General features: G+C 40.7%; 1 protein-coding gene across 7 annotated transcripts in view; it reads left to right on the top strand.

Annotated features, from left to right (window-relative positions):
* Positions 1-17,017, top strand: part of LOC131683704 (RIMS-binding protein 2) — a 331,371-nt gene that overhangs the window by 119,774 nt on the left and 194,580 nt on the right. For all 7 annotated transcript variants that reach the window (XM_058965931.1, XM_058965934.1, XM_058965935.1 and 4 more), the window contains one exon: positions 7,501-7,599. In XM_058965931.1, coding sequence (XP_058821914.1) covers positions 7,501-7,599 — 99 coding nt within the window. The remainder of the gene's footprint in view (positions 1-7,500; positions 7,600-17,017) is intronic.

Raw genomic sequence — 17,017 nt, forward strand, 5'->3', positions numbered from 1 at the left:
ACTGGCACTTGAGTTTAATTTTTTAATGTTTCACATTTCTTATATTTCTCAATTGATTTTACAATGTCTAAACTGAAACTAAAGCAATATTTTATACACAAAAGAAGTTCTAACGCGTAAGAGGATGATTCTGTAAAAGCCGAAATTGCTTCATTTATACTAAATTCACGAAATATACACATTAGTAATTAAAAGAAATGTATAGCATTCGCTCAAGATTTTTTCCCAGAGGGTTAAGTCTTATATACCAATTGACTCAGCTCAAAGATTTGGGACAATGTCTGTGTGTGTGTTTTTTTTCATAGAGCATTAAAGCACTTCTAAAAAAGCCCTGAGATTGCAGGAAAAATTGCACAAAAACCCTAACGTCTCAGAGAACGAGCTTGGGTTGCCACCACCCCACCCGCTAAAACCACTGATCTTGCCCAGAACCTAATTCCTCCCCAGCACTACCTTACGGCATTACTTTGGGGAAGGGTGTTTATGTGCATAGCACCCACTCGAATTGAACTACGTAGTTCCTTTAGTAGAGTTACAGCACCGCTCACACCACCACTTCTCCACTGCATGGTCGTCGGAAAGCTAGCTAAGGGTCGAGACTTAGTGCTCTTCCCCTACGAAGACAATCTGCCCGAGCAAATGAAAAGCCCATAATACACCTATGGTCATGGGGTTTGACATGGGTGTTTGAAATGGGTTCAAACCATGAAAACACCATCACCATGGTCCGGTAGATCCCATATAAAATACCATATGTTGGTGTATTTATGGGTTACTGAGACCATTTTATGGCGTCTTGATGGTTGTGAATTTTGTCACGGACCATGTTTAAGGTCTTTTCAAGGGGCTGTTTGAACTCATGAGTATTTGCTCGGGTGGGCGGCAAACATCAGATTGTCTAATTTACCGAGCCCTGCGGTGCTCTTGTGCCATTCAGAACCGCAACTCCCTTCTCGTACCTTGCAGCATCACTTACTGGTTGAGCTCCCGACTTGTTCGCGAACTACTCGCTCTAATCCCCGACGATGGACCTAGCCTACTCCGACGGAGAATTCCCGGCGAGAGAAGTTCTCCCGAAACCGAGCCAACCAACCAGTTGTCGAGGTCAGTTCGGCTATTTTGGTGGAGCAGTGATGGTGTCTCGTCGCGATCTACTCAGTCTAGTTCCCGGCGGTAAATCTAGCTTACGCTGACGGAGAGCTCACCGGCGAAGGAAGTTCTTCCGATATCGATTCTTCTTTCGTTCCATCCAGCGATTCCGGAAGGAGCGCAGCTTCCGGTTCACTGGCGTCCCAACGACGCGCTGCTAGCTATTCAACACGGTATACTCGGTATAATCCTCGGCGATGAATCTAGCCTACTTACTAGCTACCCGGTAGGGTGTCCCCGACAAGCCCGACGTCCGGTTCACTGGCACCCCAACGAACCAAGTCCGGTGCTACGTAGCGTTCTACTCAACTGGTCCCCGGCGGTGGACCTAGTCTATACCGTCGGAGAGTTCCCCGACGGCGGAGTTTCTCTATACTCCCGATTTGTGGTTTCACGGTGTTTTTCTGGCCGCGGCACTCTGTTGGTGCCTTCGCCACTTCCTCGACCGCTCCGAGATTATACTAGTAACCACTCTGTTGGCAGCGTTCCAGGTTCGCTCGTCGTGGCACAGCCCTTCGACGATACTGTCCACTCTCACGCCAGGCATACCCCTAAGAACTTCTAGAGCATTCGAAGGCCACGTGTTCGGATGTCTATGTCTCTGTCCAAAGCGATTCAAGTACTTCCGGAAGCATCCGTGCCCGGACAAAAGCTACGTCAAATGGAGATTCACCTCACCATGCTTCCTATGCACCCACACCGACACATTTGAGATGAGTCGATGAGGCCACCTTTCTTTCTCCACGTTGTCCAACTCCTGCTGCCATTTAACCAATGAGTCCGCTCGGACCAATCTCCTTGCATTACATGCATTTTTCCGCTGGTAGCATTCCACGTTCTCGGCCAAGGTGATGAAGATGGGGATCATCCTGGCGATAACGCATACCGCCACCGATAATATTGTTCCGTAAGCACTCGCTGCTCCATCAGCAGGAATGTCCTGCGCAGCACCCGAGGCAGGAACCCCACATCGGAGTGTCGAAGACGAAACAGTAGATAGCAGACGTGTTGCGCTGCTTCTCGGACCACTGACGTTCGTTATGGTTCTTAGTATTGCGTTCGTATCCTTCGCCGACTTTTCGTAAGCGTAGTCGACGTGGTTGTTGAAGCTCATACGGTTGTCGATTATCACTACTAATCGCTTCAGTGCACGCTTCGATGCAATCATGTGCCCTCCGTCGTCGATCTGCATCCGCAAAACTGCTTTACAGTTGCTGACCAGCAACACTTTCGTCTTGCGGTGAGCTATTTGCTCCACTTCTTCACGTGTCTCACCCATCACTGTTAGTGACACGTCATCCGCGAAACCCACGATTTTCACTTTCCTGGACAGCCGCAGTGTCAAGACCCCATCGTATATCCCGTTCCAAAGAGTAAGACAGACAATGGAACCCTGAAGAACATCCGCTGTGACTCGCATTGACTTCTGCCCTTCACTCGTCTCGTACAGCAACACTCTGCTCTGGAAGTAGCTTTTCAGGATCTGGCACAGATAGTCGGGAACCCACATTCTGTGCAGCACTGCAGCAACGGCTTTCCAGCAGCCGCTGTTAAATGTATTCTTCACATCTATCGTGACCACAGCGCAGTATGGATCTCCTCTTCGCTTCTGTTTAGATGCCTTCTCAACACTCTCGAGTATTGTCCGAATTGCATCCACTGTCCATGCTCCTTTGCGGAATCCGAACTGTATCTTGGACAGTCCGCGCTCACTCTCCGTGCATTTCGCCAACCTGATAAGGATGATCCTTTCCAGAAGTTTTCCGAGTGTATTTAGCAGACATATGGGCCTGTATGAGGCCGAATCGCCCGGTGGCTTTCTTGGCAGTAACAGCAGCTCCTGGGCCTTCCATATTTCGGGGAAGTTGCTTTCATTTTGACACTTCTGCAGCACCATCCTGAACATATCCGGATATGCAAGGACCGCAGTTTTTAGCACCACGTTTGGTATTCTATCCTAACCGAGGGCTTTCTTTGATTTCAGGCGCTTCGACGCTTCTTTGAGCTCATCGTTAGTCACTTGCCGATCGTCCGTGTTTACTCCTTCTTCTTCGCCGAACGATGTCGGTGGCCAGATAGTTAAATCATGCTTTGGGAAAAGACTCTCGATGATAATCTTCAGCTTACCCAGGTACATTTCGGCTGGCGTCGTCGAGCCCTTCATTTTCGCCATCACGACTCAGTACGTGTTATCAAAGGGATTGGCGTCTACTTCTCGGCACAGTCCCTTGTGGCAATCCAACTTGCTAAGTCTGATTTTTCGTCTTAAAGCGGCGCTAGCCTCCCCCTTGCGCTCCTCTCTATCAGGTTCCAATATTGCTCTCTGAGCCCGCCTTCTGGCTCTGAGGCAAGCAATGCGTGGCGTACTGAGCTTCTCGTTCCACCAGTAAGTTAGACGCTGTCTATTGCGTGGTTTCAGTTTTCGCGGCATGGTGTCGTCACAAGCCGCCACAATCCTTCTTGTTAGGTCAGCCGCATCCACGTTCTCGGTCCCGCCGTTCTGCCCATGTGCCCCAACGAAGAGGTCTTTGTTGAAGGCTTTCGTATTCCACTTTCGCTCGCCGGTCATCCTTCTCCGTGCAGCAGTAGGGTTCCGTTGACCGATACGGTAGCGAAGATAGTAGCCATAGCCGACGCCAATGCTTGCTCAGCTACATCAGCCCTCCGCGATGTCGTGTCATACTCCTTCATAGCAGACACTGACGCCGTGCAGATTCTGAGAACCATCTCCTTAATGTTCTTATGGACATTGTTTCTCGCACCCACATTCTTGTGTAGCTCCTCCACCAAGTACTTCGCTGCTAGTACTTTGAGACCATTTATAAATTACGAAACAAAAAATAGCCCGAAAATGGACCCCCCCAAGGAAACAAAAAGATTTTTTTCTTGAGTAAAAACATGTTATGTAACGATCTAGCTTACTCCCCCTCCACCAGACGTCACAATTTGTCGTACCCCCCCTCCACCTAAAAGCGTTACGTTATTTATGAATGGTTCTTTTTAGCTTCTGTGAGGTGTAACTCATCCTATTCTGCTCTGGCTGTTGTTGCTTTCGCTGCTGTTCCTGCGACTTCCCCTCCTCCTGTTCTTGTTGAATGATTTCCGATGCTGCTGCTGACCTCACCAAACTACCTCTGGTGAACGGTGAACGCCGTGCCTGCTCCGTATGTGTGATTTTCTTTGTTTTTCTCCATTTTATTGGGTCCCACCTCCGGGTCGCTATCGCACTCGCTATATCCTCCTTTGATCCCATGATTATCTATGCGAGCAGTGAGGTCATGCTAGGGTTGACATTATCCTTCGTGGGAAGTAGCGTTCAGAGGAAATTGGGATTTGTCCATCCGAACCTAGTATCACTAACTAAATGGCGACGAGTGTTGAACGTACCGGGAGACCTTCCAAGGTGTTGTCGGGACGGATGCTGCCGTGCTTTTTGCCCATTTGTCATTTCAAGTCGGTTTTATCCTTCCTTACTCAGGGAGTAGCAGCACGCCTGTCAGCCCAAAGTCGCCGGCCACTTCGTGATCCGTGTCCTGTCCGTCGACGTTCGCCATGGCCAGTATGTCGTAATCAGGATGTTACTGACGTCGATCCTGATGTGCCGGTTGGCAGTTCGGTTGGGCTAGAGCTTCTTCCGGAAGAATAGCAGAGACCAATCCAAACCCCGACTTCCGGTTCCGGAGTTACGGGTTAAAGAGTGCGGTCACATAGCAATGCCTCACATAAACTGGTAACACCTTGAAGTCTAAATGATGTAATACATACTAAAATGGGTGCAAAATTATTTGGATTTGCATGTCTAGATCACTTCTGACCAATCAAAATCGCTTTGACCACATTGCCCATCTATGACGGTTCTTTTTTTTTATTTCAATTATAGAGGTTTTAACCTTAAAGTCATTCGCCTCTTCGGGTTAGAAAAATCTCTTTGGAAAAATTTCTAACCCTATGTGCGGGGTCGGGACTCGAACCCAGGTGCGCTGCGTACAAGGAAATCGATTTACCAATACGCTACGCCCACTCCCTATGATGACGGTTCTTGGTGCCCTCGGGGAACTCGCCAAGTTGCTAAACAAATATCGCACCTATTTCCCGGCAAATTCTTGACCGATTTTTACAAACTTGATATCAATGAAAGATACAGTAATCCCATTAACTGCTATTGAATTTCATCGGTTCTGACTTTTGGTTCCGAAGTTACAGGTTGGTTGGTAAGGTCACACTGGGATTTTTCATATAAACTGTTACAATCGTAATACCTCAGAGGCTAACAGTCAATTGGAATAGTTTCCACATTGCATCGATTGGCATATCTAGATCACTGATGGCCAATCAAACATTCTTTGAATATTGTGTCCACTATCGAACATTCCAGAAGTCCCGGTTTCCGGGTATAATCCCCAGTTAAAGTCACATCGATTATTCGGTGAAGACTGAACCGATTTTTCTCAAATGAAAGATATAATATGTAGTTGGGTGTTGCATCCTCTTCCCTTCCTTACCCTTACACCTCCCTCTTCATCGCACACCCCCTTCGACCACCACGCATTCCGAAATAAGACAAAAGATTTCTGAGGCATCTTTCATTCTCACTCTGCACGCCCTCCACTTCCAAACCCATTCCCTTAATATTTCTAAATATGATCATATAAAGATAACATTGAACTCATGATGATTTAGCTAATTAAATATTATACGTTTTTGTTTAAAGTTTGTCACCATCGACTTTCGACATAGTCGTGGGATACGTGCTAAGTATAATAAGCATGTAATAGACATCTCCACAATTATATTGAACATGGTTAAGGAATCATAGTTTTAATAAAGGAAAAAGGTACAATCGCACCAATAGGTGGATTAAAATATGTTTTAATATTGTTATAGCGGGGATAATAAAAATAATAAAACCACATCATTCAGATGCACCGGAGCTACTTGTGCAGCTCTAGAAACATTGCGAGTTCCTTTTCCTAAAGTGCATATAAAAACTTACCCACAACATGACAATGAAAGCATACAGCTAGAGCTTGAACATTTGCATGGGATGCCAGGATTTTATGTCTGGAATAAGAGTGGCAAGTTTTCAGGATGTTTTGTCCTCCCAACTATTGAGTGATTACATGAAAAATCCATCGGCGTTTCCATTGAAACAGTTGTGTTTGGTTTATGAATCTCCATATTTTCCTTTGGCAGTTAAAACATTTTGACACAAGAGCAATTTTTCGAAAGGGCTGAAAAGTTTTTGCATGCATTTATTTAAAAAAAATGATTATTGTATTTCCGACAGCAAAATGAGAATAAGTAAAGCGAATCAATAGTTCTTAGTGAAAGAAAATACACACAGCAAAAAAGTTTGTGCCGTTTATAATAAAGAGGAGAGTTTATTTTAAAAAATTAAATAACCAATATCCCTATGGTTAAATATTTTGGCTTTTGTCACCAAACCCTAAAAGAAATGAAATATTTTAAATATCATTACATCATGGAAAATCCATCAGTAAAAAAGTTTGTCTAACGATAACTTTAAACATGTTATGAAACTTCATACTTATTGACAGAAAAAACTGTATTTTTATTATAGAATGCTATTTCAATTCAAAATGCTCATAACAAAAATTTTCGAACGTGGAGCCGTTTTCAAAATAATTAAATTTTGTTTCAACAAATATGAATCAGAATTACTTTATTGATATAGCATTTGGCTTTAAAAATAATTAAATTTTATTAGCAAGTAGAAAATAAACCCAATTTGTTGAAAAATTTATTTGACATTTTGAACGCAAGCAACCCTTGCCGCCAATTTTAAATGAATTGAAATGATTGGAAACGCATATTTGCTTCATAAACTCACAATACTTGGTGCGGGGTTTATAAGGGTTCCACTTTATTTTGTAATATATCAGCTCTGTGTCACAGTTACTACTGGGTTGAAACAGTCGAGGACGTGAAGCAAAACTTATCTCGACTGAATCGAGCTTACCGAAACTCGTAAAATGTGATGCCAACCAGCTATGGCTGTATTTTCAATTTAAGTCGAAGCCCCGGAGCCTGGCAAATTTTTACACATCTGCATCGAGAAGGAGGCATAAAACGAGCAAAGGAAATTTATAGCCTTTGAAGATTTTATCGCTGTTGATTGAACAACGTCAAAAGATCAGTTCGTAAGTGAAATTGAACTATGTACGTTAGGATATTTTGCTAAGTGAAAGAAAATCTTGTCAAGTTCTATAGTATATTTTGTCAATTCTAAAATCTTCTTATAAAAGGATAAGTTTACACGTCGTTTCTAATCCCCAAAGGTTCAATTCAACCTTGCTAAAATCGATTCATTTCTTAAAACTTTCTTTGCAGGAAGCTCTGGCACAGCTGAGAGGCATGTCTTCCGGCGTCGGGAGGATAGGAGAGCCGATGGATGCGATGCAATCGAGGGCACGCGAATTGGAGAAGAAGGTAGATTCTTCCTGCTACTCGTTCCGCCCACCATTTGTCACAATCAGAGATTATAGGGCGAGTTTGTGTTCTATTTTTTTCCTCTCCTTTCTCACTTGTTGTCCACCACCATTTCTGTTTTTTTGTTTGAACGTTTTGTGCTTTTCAATATTTCTGACTGTACTGCTTTGATAATGATTGTATCCGACTTTGAGTCGACTTTATGATATGCTTTCTCTCTTCCGTAACGTTAGTTGATGTTTTGTTCATTTGGTTTAGCTGGTAGATGCAGTTGGCACAAGTTTCTTTTTATTTAGTGTACATAGGTAGGTGGTTCCGTTCTCGAGGATATCCACGTGGTCTAAAACTGCAGGCAAGCGGAACAAACTGTAAACAAGGCCAATGTTGTGGCTTCTTCTTTTTTGTCTAGCATATATAAGAGACGCTTTCGAAGGAGAAACAACTTTATAGTTTATTTTTTTTTTTTTTTTTTTATTTCAATTATAGAGGTTTTAACCTTAAGGTCATTCGCCTCTTCGGGTTAGAAAAATCTCTTAGGAAAAATTTCTAACCCTATGTGCGGGGTCGGGACTCGAACCCAGGTGCGCTGCATACAAGGCAATCGATTTACCAATACGCTGCGCCCACTCCCCGTTTATAGTTTATATTTAAGCATACAATTCTGTCAAGGTAATGTTTTGAATGTTTTGGAGGTTATTCTAAAAACTAGTTTGTGCTTTATTGTGAACGTAACTGGAAGCGTCAACTGAAGTTCTGGGAATGGAGATATTAATTGTTTAACTTTAACTTGTAGTTGAGTTTCTATCTACATAGGTATAGTCTATGCAATATCATAGCGGTAGTTGCTCAACCTGGTTGAACCTCACAAAAAACTTTGAATATCGTCGTGCGGGGCTACGTTGGATATGTGGGGCTACTTTGCACACTTTGGTTTTTCAATATTTTCTAACACGCACGTTCATTAGTGTTATTATACTTTCGACATTTGTAGACCCATATCTTTTAACCGTGTTGCATATATCTTTCGTCATTTTTCTTAACACTGTTTACGAAAACGAACAAAACACTTCAAGGGTCGATAGAGGTGACTGGAGGCTCCTAAAATGAGACTGCTAGACAAAGCAGAAATCTTGAACATACTGAGATCACATAATGTTTATCGGAAAGAACAAGCAAAATGATGAAAAATTGAGTTTTCCGTTTGTTTGTAATAAGGCAGGATCGGTTTTTAGGAGCATTTGAAGATTATTGTGCCTTCAAAAAAGTTGCTTCTAATATCATTTTCAACAGCTTTACCGGAGATACCAAGCCTCTAAATAGTGTTTATATGAGTTTATTCTCCATAATTATTTTCAGGAGAATTAATATCCAAAATATTTTTTTTTCAAAAGATGCTCTGTATTATATTATAAAGTTTCTGCACCCTAATTCGTCTTAGCTCTTCTATTCATTCCACCCATTTGAACACATTAGTTAGAGCAGTATCTGCTACCTCTGTTCAACGCATTGGCTCAAGTGGTAGGATAAGGGTACGTTGTACACGACTTTTCGATTCGCCCAAACAAGAGCATTTTTCAATTTACAGGCAAAATTTTTAACTGTATTGCTTTGTTAGGAACGAAGCAAAGACGATGATACCTATTTAAGAGCAATCCAGTCACTCTAAGTCGAGTTATCAACGAAATAGTGTGACATCCTGACTAATGAGATGAGTAAGGGCTCGTCTACCCTATAATTTCTTCGACTTTGAACCTCCAAAGTTGGCGGTTGCGAAATAATGTGATCTTGGCCGTGAAAAAACTGGCTTCGAACCATTATTTTAGAATTCTTGGCTTAAAAAGTGCATAACTTGCGAACGTGACTTTGTGTACTAATTACGCCATCAATTTAGTACTCAAACGTATGCCATAAATTCCCCTTATTTTCTTTTTTATAATCGAGCAGTCTCAACCCACTCAATTTTTTTTGACTTGCAACGTTATAAATGTTGAATTAAAATGAATCCCTCATTTTAGAAAAGGCGATAAATTGTTGAAAAAGCTTGAATTGTTGAATTAATTTTAAGTTTATTTCGAATTCAAGAAGTGTGCAAAGTAGCCCCCAGCTAGCCCACATACATTTTAAAACGCCATATGAAAAACTTTTGTATTTGTGAACCAATTCTACTCATATTTGGCATAAATAATACATACACGTTGACGATAAATCTCTGCTGATATGATACAAATTCATCCATTATTAAATGAGTTATAATTCATCAAAAAATTATAAAAATTGTTAAAAAGTGCGCAAAGACGGTACATATTCTCACTCGGTGATTGCTTCTATAGAACGGCCATGTTGAGTGAAAAAACGATGTAGCAATCCAGTTGAACTGATCACAGTTAATAACAGAGGCAAATGAACTGCGAGAAGCGGAGCGATTCATCCAGGCATTCCGAAGCGAATGTAAGATAATTTGGAAATGCTGAAGTCATAACTTGAGCACTGACCGGAAGGATATCAATTTCAATGGAAAAAGATTGATTTGTATTCTTACGGAGTGCAGCTATACAGCTCTATTATATGGCAAGTTCAGATATGAATCCCGAACGATTCCGGATCTATTGTACTGTGTGGTACAAAACGCGCTCTGAGGAACAATCAAATGTGAAATTTCAAATAAAAAATCACAGGTTTTAGAAAAAAAAATTACCAAGCAATTAGAAATTGACATTTGCTTGTGCTTTTTCAGATCGTGATCGATGATTAATTCATTTATTTTAGCAGACCCAGAACTCTGCTATATTTTACATTGCATGTATATCAAAAATATAGTTGATATTCGATGGATCTTGTGCGCGCGATTTATTGTATACGGGTTATGACTTTGTATCCGTATCAGGAGTAACGAAATCTACTTCTATAAATCGCGATTTGAATTTTACAATTGTGTCACGGAGAATACGCGGAGCCATATAGTGTAGTCGTGCCCCTATTTTGCCATCTTCCTCATACACATGAATCTCTATTTCTAATGTTGTCACTCTCATCCAAGCGAGCGCTTTAAGTTGTTGTATTGAGTTATTTAACCTCTAGGACACAGTCCATATTGACAACTGCCAAAGCAGCATCCAGCACACCAAAAACCACTGTAAGCAACATTGGTGATGAAGATAATAACAATGACGACGGATTTACATTGGTCACCCGTAAGTGCAAGAAGCAGGAAAGAACATCTGGTCGCTAGCACCAAGGTACTTTTAACGATGATGACCTTGATGTGGAGGACAGGAGAGAATTGAATGGTCCCCATGACGCAGTAGGCGAGCCGCGAAAGAAGGTCTCCGCTCGGAATAAAAAGTTTCGCGCACGAGATCTAACGGACAATCAATAATATTTGTTTTTATTTTTATTTTTTACATATTGTAAACACATGAAAGATCCACGGCTCCGTTAAGCTACCGCTATGAGCCGTGTCAAATAAACGAAATAAAAAAAAACCTCTAGGACACTAGTATATTTTCGCGCTATTTGGCTTGAAATATGCATTACAATTATTTGATTATTTTCGTTCAATGTATAATTACTGAAAATAATGGCAGTAATTATCTGCGCCATGATTGGTCCGCACTATTCTTCCGGCGAAGCGGTCGCTGCCAAGACTGTCCCTTTATCATCAAGTTACCTGCTACAAACGTATAAAGAGGTCCATAAGAAAAATTCGTCAGTTCGAATTTTGAATGTCTAACGTCGTAGCAGATGCTGCGTTTTACATCAGCTCGAATTATTCGGTGGAAATATACTCCATGACTGCCGCCAGACACTGATAGCATTTCATCACAATGATGCGCTGGTGTGCCAATTTCATTCATACACAGGGAATACAATGACAACACGTCATTGTCACACCACAGAAAATTCAGAACGTTCTTTCTTTCGAAGAGTCATCTCATTAAACGATCATTTTGCGATTAACGTGCGCCGCTGAATGAAATGTCAACGCATCCATGAAGCTTTCTGCAAAATGTATAAAATTGTGTTAGTATTTTGTTTGATACAAGATACGCAAGAATTAGTAGATGAAAACAGTTGGAGCTCAGTATCTACCGTGCAAAATATTCCGGGAGTTGACCGGTGTAATTTTTTTTAAATGGTTTTTTTTTGCTTTAAACTAGACCAATTTTCACCAACTGTGTTAGAAAATTTATTCCAAATACACTTACACAAATGATCAGATTTCTAGAAACATCCTTTTTTCCAGTAGATATTTGATTTCCTTATTCCTGTAAACTATGTCTCTCAGAGAACTAACCAGACCATACAATGATCGTTATCCCATGTAGGTGTTATAATACAATCAATAGAAGGATGTCAAGTAGTTTTCCCCTACTGGAAAGATAATACATTTAAAAGATTTTTCTCTCAAATTGAGAAAAGCAGCCACCTCTACTAAAAGGTATTGTAATGTATAGAACTGTCATTACATACGGCAAAACTTACAAAGTACTAGTTTCCTTTCGTGCCATGGTAGACCTAGTGTGATGTATTTTAAGGAATGCAAAAGTGGACGCTATTGTCATTCTATAATATTTGCATACATGCACGAGTATAGAAATGTCGCGTATACACGGTGATTTGCAAAGTGGGTGCAAGGTGTGTGCGATGCTTGTGAGTTTGCGTTGGGACAAATTAATCTATATTTATGTATGTGTGCGCGTCCATCGGTACGGAGAGAATTCTCGTGCTAAAATGTTTTTCGCGGTTTAGAGTTACGTTAGGTAATGAGACTATTGGCTTCATATTCAATCATATTTCGGATATACGTATGCATTTTTTATTACTAAAGCATCTGACAACATGTTTCTGTAGGTATTTCGAAAGCACACACGGACTCGACTGGGTTTTGCCTACTGAAAGGCGTGGGTTAGTTTGATATTTTTTGCGCAAGCCGATTGAATTATGTTGGAGCAGTTTCAGTTTTGTGTTCAAAATTTTCGATGCTTATTTATAGCATTTTTGGTAGTCAACCCAAAAGTAGTAACAAAGTTTTAAACATATTTGAAATTGAGCACGGGGGTGTATACCAATTCAAATTTTAAATCAAAACAACTATTCGAAATTATAAACCACAAAGCTATACTGGGGATGTAATTATTTCAGTAACGCCGCAGAACATTCATTTGTACACGAAGAAATTGTTCCCAAAACCGTGAATAAAGTGCCATGAATTTTGGAATAATCGAGTTTTTACGTTACGAAAAAAATCATGTGTTTTATAATTATGTTCAATTTTGACTCAGTAACGCCAACATAATATTTTGCCTTTCTCAAAAGAAAGGTATTGCAAGTGCTCTGAAAACCGACTTTTTAACGGAGACCCGGAGGGCCGAGTTCGGAAAATGTCTGTGTGTGTATGTATGTGTGTGTATGTGCGTCTGTGTGTATGTACGCGAACACAATCTCACTCACTTTTCTCAGAGATGGCTGAACCGATTTTCACAAACTTAGTCCCAGACGAAAGGTGCAATTTTCCCATAGGCTGCTATTTAATTTCTAATGGATCCGACTTTCGGTTCCGGAATTACAGGGTGATGAGTACGATCACGCAGAAAATGTCGATATTAATAAATTCTGCCTTGAATGCATAACGGTGAAACTTTTTCCATACTGTGACCACAACTGCTTCGATTTGTAGTACTAGGTCACTAACAGCCATTCAAAGTCTCCTAAGCCACATTGGCCACCATCATCGGTTCTTTAAGCCCCGGCCAAGGTATCTAAATTTAGAATAACAGTCACATCGGTTTCTAGGAGATGGCTAGACCGATTCAACCAAACTTAATCTCAAATGAAAGTTGTTGCGCCCACGTAAATGGCTATTAAATTTTATCCCGATCCGACTTCCGGGTCTGGAGTTACGGGTTGTGGCGTGCGATCACATAGAAAATTGTGATTCAAACCGATACTCCGATGAAAGCAAAAAAGGTAAAAATTTCGCTAAAATGTCTCTCAAACTACTTCAATTTGCAGTTCAAGATCACCGACGGCCAACCAAACTTTCGTTGACTACATTGACCATCATAGACGGTTCCGGAAGTGCCCGGGAAAAGCGGCCATCTTTCAAAATTAACGAACTCACATCAATTTCTCGGAAATGGTTGGGCCGATTTTCGCAAACTTAGTCCCAAATGATAGCTATATTATCCCCACAGATGTCTATAAAATTTCGCAAGGATCGCTTATATGGTTCCGGAAATATACACTGAACCGTCCGGTCACATATGAAATCCCCATATAATCCAGAATTTTTTTTTTCAAAGGTGGGACCCCATGAAATTTCAGAAATCGTATTTTTGATGCCGAACATCTTTAAAATGCATGTAACGTCGAGATTTTATGTTATCTCGAAAAAAAATTTTTTTATGAAAGTCGACTTTTTGGGACTTAACCGATTTCGCTCCTTTTTCAATTCAATATTACCGTGGCTGGTTTTTTTTGCAAAGCTTTAGAACTCGAATAATGATTCATTTTCTTGTATATAGTTGTCAAGTCATGTATAATAAAATTGTAATGTATACATTTCAAAGCTTTTAATAAATATAAGCAACTAAAAAATTCTCGTGTTCATGATTGAGAAAGGCACAATTGCACCGCTAGATGGATTAAAACAGGTTTTTAATGGAAATTTTGCTTTTGTTTTGTGAACTGTAGTCACGGTTTTCGCCAAGTCATTACCAAAACAAATTTTTGTACGTGAACTAGTTATCTACTTTATGAACATTATCCATAAATCCAAACGTGGATTCATGATGTTATTCATAGATTTCGGAACATTAGTTAGAAAATAAAAATAGAGAAATAGAAACAGTCTGGATATTTTCTCGTTAAATATTTCATGAAACTCAGGATTTTATTCATGAATCCATGTAATCCTCGAGCGCTAATTCATGATACTAAATATATTAGTCACGAGGCAATATCCGTATTTGTGAAATAGTTCACAAAATATCATTCATATAGTCGTAAACTGGTTCATGATTCCTAGTAAAACAATCACGTCTTACCATTTGTGGTTTTAAAAAGGTTGACGAAATCATGTAATATTATTCATGGTTTCGTGGTTCATGATTCCGAGTACATGATTACGATCTATCCTTAATGTTTGTGATATTTACAAGATATCCCTAATCATTTTCAACTTCATGCAATATGGTCAAGAAATTTTCACGTGAACTATTTTACAAAATTTGGAGTATTATTTATGGAATCATTTTTGATCCTTGCACTACGAGCAGTAGCTTTAAGAAAACTATTAGCATCTCGAACACAATTATTTGTTTCATAAGGATCAGTTTGATGTTTGGACAAAAAACGAAACTGCGCTGAGCACCAAAAGTACATTATAGAGCCACATTGCAGATCACAGAACTGTTTTATCACACTAAGCATACTGAGTAGATATCATGACCGCTGTCATTGGTGGTTCGAAATAGCAATCTTCATCACAATTCTCGTACTAATTTGTTGAAACCAAACAAGATACAAATTTATTTTAAGAGTCGCCGAAAAACATGTTGTTTCCTAAATCTATTTTTGAAAAATTTCGGGGGGGGGGTGGCTTCAGCCCCCTAGCCCCAGCCCACCTCTGGTTACGTGCCTGGTTCATTGAAAAATACCGGGCAGTGGATTGCACTGGTTTTGCACTGGTTTTGCACTTGAAGTGGTTGAAATGAAAATGAAACTCGTCTAGTGGCCTGCAAGTCTGCTACAAAATGCAACACCAGTGCCCCGGGGTGTTTCAATGAAACTTTGTAGTTCGTTGAATGTTTCTATTAATTTATTTCAATAGTTCATTGAACATTTCAAAATTTCAATAGTTCATTGATCGTATAAAAATTAAACAATCCCAATGATTCAGCTCAAATAACAAGAACAGATCTCATCAAATTATGACAAAAAGTTCAACTATTCTGTTGAGATTCCTTTGAAGATTGCCAGTGTAGGATCCAGGGAAAAGGTCCGAGGGTCCCCTTCGAAATTGTTTTACTTGTTGAGAAATTTTTATTTAGTTTCAGTGTTATATTAGTTTCAATTTCAAAATCATACCAAACCAAATTTGACCAACAAAACTTATATAAGGTTATTACGTATTACGAACTGTACAATGTTCATTTTAAAATCGGTATTTCAGATCCGTCTCGAAAAAAATTCTGCCTTGCATCACCTTGAATGAAAGACATCGACAAACCTTTCCAATTTGTTACGTCAATGTCAAATTTAGCACAATTTTATCGCCCTAGCCATGGCTGAGTCTGGGGTTCAATTATGAAATTCCCAAATGCGAGTAGCAATAAATCATGATGATATTCACCAGCCAGTCGACGTCATCCTTTACGTTGGCTTCTTTCAACTTCCTAGAGATGTCCCATCGGAATGTTTTGCATTTGGGTCTATTAAATTTCAAGTTTATGGATCAATAAAGTGATGCTAAAAAGCTCCTTCATGCAAGCGTTGCCCCGTGAACCGAGACATAAAAGCAGATAATAATTGGGAAATAATTCGCTTTTTAATTTCGGCTCGACGTCGGTTTTCCACATTTATTCCGGTCGAGATTCTTAAGTACATTTAGTAGAAAAGCTCAGTGGCGTAGTAAGAAAATTTTTCGGGGGGGGATATAATATTTTTTGGAATGTATATGAAAAAATGTTCAAAAACATTCTGAGCAGGAAAAAAAGTTCAAAAACCAACACCTCAGGGAATGGGTTTGGGTAGTCAAGGTATGAAAAGCTAGCTGTCGGTAAAATATAAATGCTCTTCCCCTACGAGGACAAGCTGGGCGGCAAACTTCAGACTGTCTAATTTACTGAGCCCTTTAGTTCCCTTGTGCTATTCAGTACCACTTCCTCGTTGAGCTTCCGACTGGTTCGCAAACTACTCGGTCTAGTCCCCGACGATAGATCTAGCCTACTCTGACGAAAAGTTCCCCGGCGAGAGAAGTTCGAGCCAACCAGCCAGGTGCTGCGGTCAGTTCGGCGATTCCGATAGAGTAGGGCATCCGGTTTGCTGGAGCCCCGGCGCGACTGGTGGTGTATCGTCGCGGTCTACGCGGTCTCGTTCCCGGCGGTGCATCTGACTGTAAGCTGACGGAGAGGTCCCAAACGAAAAATGTTCTCCCGATACCGATTCTTATTTGGTTTCAGTACCACAACTGCTTGAGCCCTTTGACTCCGTAACCGGTGACATTTAGCACCGCAACTCCTTTAAGCCATTTAGTTCTCTTCTTGGGCCATTTAGCACTACTTCCTTGATGGTCCATTCAGTCCTCGACTTGTTCGCGAACAACTCGGTCTAGTCCCCGACGATGGACCTGACCTACTCCAACAGAGAATTCCCCGGCGAGAGAAGTTCTCCCGAGATCGAGCCAATCAGCTAGGTG

This window comes from Topomyia yanbarensis, chromosome 2 (genome assembly GCF_030247195.1).
Source record: "Topomyia yanbarensis strain Yona2022 chromosome 2, ASM3024719v1, whole genome shotgun sequence".
Lineage (NCBI taxonomy): Eukaryota > Metazoa > Arthropoda > Insecta > Diptera > Culicidae > Topomyia > Topomyia yanbarensis.